Source organism: Otolemur garnettii, unplaced genomic scaffold (genome assembly GCF_000181295.1).
Source record: "Otolemur garnettii isolate 467f Iridium unplaced genomic scaffold, OtoGar3 scaffold00205, whole genome shotgun sequence".
Lineage (NCBI taxonomy): Eukaryota > Metazoa > Chordata > Mammalia > Primates > Galagidae > Otolemur > Otolemur garnettii.
The window spans coordinates 1,332,875-1,337,731 of record NW_003852600.1 but is presented as its reverse complement, the minus strand read 5'-3'; the positions used below and the strand labels follow the sequence as shown (position 1 = coordinate 1,337,731).

The 4,857-nt window shown below is 42.4% G+C and overlaps 1 protein-coding gene across 1 annotated transcript in view; it reads right to left on the bottom strand.

Annotated features, from left to right (window-relative positions):
• Positions 1–4,857, bottom strand: part of CEP162 (centrosomal protein 162) — a 99,951-nt gene that overhangs the window by 63,887 nt on the left and 31,207 nt on the right. The window contains exons 9-10 of the mRNA XM_003801303.1: positions 1,032–1,223; positions 326–407 (exon numbers count right to left, since the gene is read on the bottom strand). Coding sequence (XP_003801351.1) covers positions 326–407; positions 1,032–1,223 — 274 coding nt within the window. The remainder of the gene's footprint in view (positions 1–325; positions 408–1,031; positions 1,224–4,857) is intronic.

Sequence of the window (4,857 nt, the reverse complement as noted above, 5' to 3'; positions counted from 1 at the left end):
AAAAAAAAAAAAAAACCCTGAAGAGATTGTACTTTCCAGTGAAAAGTTTTGGTCTACTAAACAGCAGTACTGTTTTAATCTCATCTATTTTTTTTTCTTTTAACACCAGAGGCATTCTGATGAACTAGCTGAGCGAGGGCAGACACGGTACGAGGAGTGTGTCTCCTCACAGGTGGACTCAGACAGCTGCTGTTAGTTACTCATCACTCAGCAGGAAGGATTACATCAAACAAATGACCGTAAACGTTTCCGGTGACAAAACAATTAACAAACAAAATCTCCAACAGCTAATCAACCTGTACGATATACTCCAAAAAACTCATACCTGACAGGTTGTAAATCAAAACCACTGACCCCCAAAGAGTCTATTCTGATGGGTTTCATCAGCTCCTCTATTGTGGGCAGATCTAAGGGGGGGGGAAAAGCAGAATCCAAAATGTTATGTGTTATTCATCTACATGTCTAATACCACCAGAATTATACTTTCTTTAACAACATAGTTAACAAAATGGCATAGGCGATAACCCTAATTTCCCATGGCAAATTTGCCCACACCAGAAAAACCTCCTTTGGTATTTATCAAATGTCAGATATATCACATATGTCTCTCAAATATCAATATCAAATGTATTTCAAAGAATATCTATACACACATTTGCTAAGCATGTAGTTGATCTCAAAATACTGTTCTCCAATGAAAACAAAATAGCCTTAATATATATACATACAAAAGCCCAATAGCCTTAATATACATACATACAAAAAAGTAAAAAATGTCAACTTCAGTGACATCTTGATTTGGTGTAGGTATATTAGAAGAACCTAAATTTTACTCTATTTGGCTCAAATTTCATAGTTAAACCACTAATTCCTATATATTTCATATAAACAACCCTTTAAGTTCAGAGACTGAGGCCCACACACCACAGCAAAGTGTATTTAAATTATGTCACACTGAAAACTCTTCAGGGAGACTCAAATGAGTGCAGTCCACCCGCCCATCTGTACTTGTGTCTATGTAGCTGCTTTACCAGACTCGGTGGTAGAGATGTTTCTGGAAGACTCTTGGTTTTCCCGAGGGCGATCTCTCACTGAGCTCTGGATATCTCCCGCGGCCGCATTGCTCTCACTCGGCTCATCCGTGTCTCCCACAGAACGGGCCATGCGGCAGTAAGCCTGGTGCAGAGCTTCTGTGTCACCACTGCTTTGTCCGTAAGAAACACCTGCTGAGATAAATGAGATCCCCAGGAATAATTATATCGCAAATACATGAGAAATACAAAACACTAGCATCAGTCCTCATGTCAGGATGGAAACCAGGCCGCAGGGGACTGTTCCCCCCTCTGTAGAGAAGCACAAGCCGGGGCCTTGCAGCCACTGCCACCAGTGCAGAGTCCCCTGTGAGGCTGACTTCATTGGTCAGTGCCCTCCTCCCTACTACTTGTCACTAATACGTCTACATTGCAAAAAACTGGTTTTAAGTTCATAAAATTTTAAGCAATCGTTAACATGGGTATCAGGAAGAGAGACTGGTCACCCTGCTTCTCACCAGACCAGTCTCCCCTCCTGATGAGAAGGGGCTCTGAAGGGCCTGTCCTTCTCACCACTGCTGCTCTCTCGCTTCCTCCCTCCCTCGTGTCCAGGACACTTGCAGGGTGCATTTTTTTTTTCCAACCACAGTGGACTCCTCTAACTTTGCAACCCAGTATGTTCCGGCTAAACCAACATCCTAATGGCCGCACCTCCCACCTTCAGCTCTTCTCAGCTCTGGGAGACGCCTGACTCTGTTCCTCTCCTGGCACCTGCTTCTTCTGCTCCCTTTTTGTTATTCCCACCACTCCGATGGCTACTTCTCCATCTCTTACTGTCTAGGGCACACCTTTAGTCCTCATTATTGAACCTCTCACTATTCTGTGAGAGGCCTAATTCCATCAAGATGCTTAGCTTCAACTATCACCCATGTGCTCATGACTCCCAAACCTACGTCTTTTGTCCATTTAACTTTTTCCTATCAAACTAATAGGCATTTAGATTGTCTTGTTAGTAAATCACATCTAACATATTCATAACTGAATGCATGACATTCCCCACTAAACCGTGCTCTATTGCCAGTCCTTCCTGTTTAAGCCAAAGCTCAGTCACCCAGCACAGAAACCTCGACATTACCACTCACTCCCCTTCCCTGTTAACTTCTCTCCACTACTTTTTATATATAAAGTAGTATATACAGCCCCATCTTCCTATATACAGAGAGTACCAATAAAATTGTATACACATTTTAGGAAAGGTTAAACTGTATTAAAATTGTAATATTCGATATATAACAATGACAAGAGAGGCATACAAGTCACATTTAAGCATTTCTTATAACTGCAGAAGTCAAATGTGATTTGAGTATTACAGTTTTAATACAGCTTTTTTTCTTTCTTAAAATGTGTCTGCATTTTTTGGCACCGTCTGCATACATTGTGAGTGGTCCTGCATGCAGCTCTGTGGGCTGAGCTGCACCAGTGCCTTGCAGGCTCTTGCCTGTTAAGGTGAGCCTGCCTTTCCCCTGAGCACCTGCCAGCTCAGAGCAGCCTAACTAAAGAGAGAACGAATTTTTATGAAAAAGGAAAAGCATAGGTTGTTTTTTTTCTCTACAAAAATATTGTCTGGGGCAGCACCTGTGGCTCAAAGGAGTGAGACGCTGGCCCCATATGCTGGAGGTGGTGGGTTCAACCCAGCCCCGGCCAAAACTGCAAAAAAAAAAAAAATCATCTGTCAAGTACCTTCTGAGTATACACAGAAGATTTTGATGGTGAATAGCAGAGCAGCATCGAAGGGTCACACCTGACCTAACAGGTATGGGATGCCACAAAGAGGAGGTGCTTGGCTTTAAAGCAACAATAGAGCAAATATGCAAAAAAAAGATGTAAAAGGTTTTTGTTTTTTCTGAGACAGAGTCTCACTATGTCACTCTCAGTAGAGAGCAGGGGCATCACAGCTCACAGCAAACTCAAACTCCTGGGCTCAAGCAATCCTCTTGCCTCAGCCTCCCAAGTAGCTGGGACTACCGGGCCCACCACAACATCTGGCTAAAATGATGTAATTTTAAAATTTCAAAATCAGAAACAAGGATATAGAGGTATTAGGGGCTGCTCAGAAAACAGAGCAGGGAAAGGTACTTATTACCTAACTTGAGCCATTAACCTAACTCATACTGAAAATAATTCCAGGGTCATGTATTCTAACTTTTTTTCATGCATTTTTTGAAAAGAAAAAGCTTAGCTTCACTTCTTTTTCATTATACAGAGAGCACTCTGTGCAGTTATTTTATATATTATCACAATTCAAAAGATCCTCATATTTTTCAACTTTAGAAAGTTGAGAAGTGTCCAACCCTATCCTGCAGAGGAAGGGTCTGACGTCATGGGGCATCAGCGTCATTCTGCGACTGTCCCAGGGACACAGCCACAGCACAGACAGCTCTTCCTCCGAGACAAACGCAAACAAGAGCAGGGCCAGACCTGGCCCAGGGTTAGGAAAACCTGGCTCTTGCACTTAACTAACCTCTTTAACCCAACAAAGCAGAGAATTTCATAAACAAAACTGTTCACAAAAGGGAATCTTTGATGTTTCACCCAAACCTTGCCAGCTTGATTAATACTAGAAGAAACTTAGTGCAAAAATACCAGGAAAAACCACTGAACTTTTCAGTTTAAATGAAGCTCAGATGCTCAGCTGAAGACTTTCAAGAATATTTTTGAAATGTTAAGAAATTAAATTCAGCATCCCACAGGCAAACCTATTTGCATGGCGGCTCATCACTGTGGCTGTGCTCGTGCTTTCTGAATCTCAACAGCACGTCCCCACGTGGCGTTCTCTCAGCCGACCCTCATGAGGCCTCCCTTTCAGAAAAGGAAACAGGCTCTGGGGCCTGAATTACCCAGCACCACACAGCTGACGCGCAGCAAGACTGGGAGGAGAGTCCCAGGGCATGTGGCAGTAAGTTCACACCAGTAATTAACTAATCCAGTTATTTTAGAATCAAGAACATTTATGAAACAGGACCAGAAAACTACAGCTTTATGTTACTGCTTGGATTATCTTAATAGGATTTCTACTTTTAGTAATAGTTTTTTTTAATTTCTGAATTTTTCTTATAACACATAGCAGAGGTGTTCATCCTATGTTTTATAAAATCATAGCTTTTCAGAGAAAATCATGGGTTCCAGAGATGTTTGACTGAAATTCCATTTTAAATAAAGCTTTAAAACTTTACAATTGTAATATAATCTAAAATCTGCACAAATGTACAACTTAGGTAACGGTGACATTCTGAAGACACCGTGTGATCACAATAGTTTCGATACCTTTTGCTTCTCTTTCCTTGTTCTCATGGCCAGTTTCTCTGGCCATCCTACATGTAAATGAACTTTTACATACACACAAAACACAGCTGATCACAAACGTTGTAGCTTTGCCCTGTTAAGGAGCTCGACCCACACACTGAAAACTGCAAACAGACTGTCAGAGCAGAAGTACTCGGTCACCAAGTCAGCAGCAGGGCTGAGGGACGAGATCAGCACGTGCGTTCACCACTGTCAGAGTGGGTGACGTGTCTTGATGGGGAAATTATGTTTTATACTTACATCTTTTAACTTTCACATTTATATGTTACCATGGAAGTTGACAATAAGTCAAAATAGTGGTAACTCTTGGGAAGATGCTGACCAGACATGGAAGACAGGTGGGGGGACACTGTGGTCTGGACGTGAGAGACAGGTGGGGGGGACACTGTGGTCTGGATGTGAGAGACAGGTGGGGGGACGCTGGTCTGGATGTGAGAGGTGGGGGGGGACGCTGTGGTCTGGA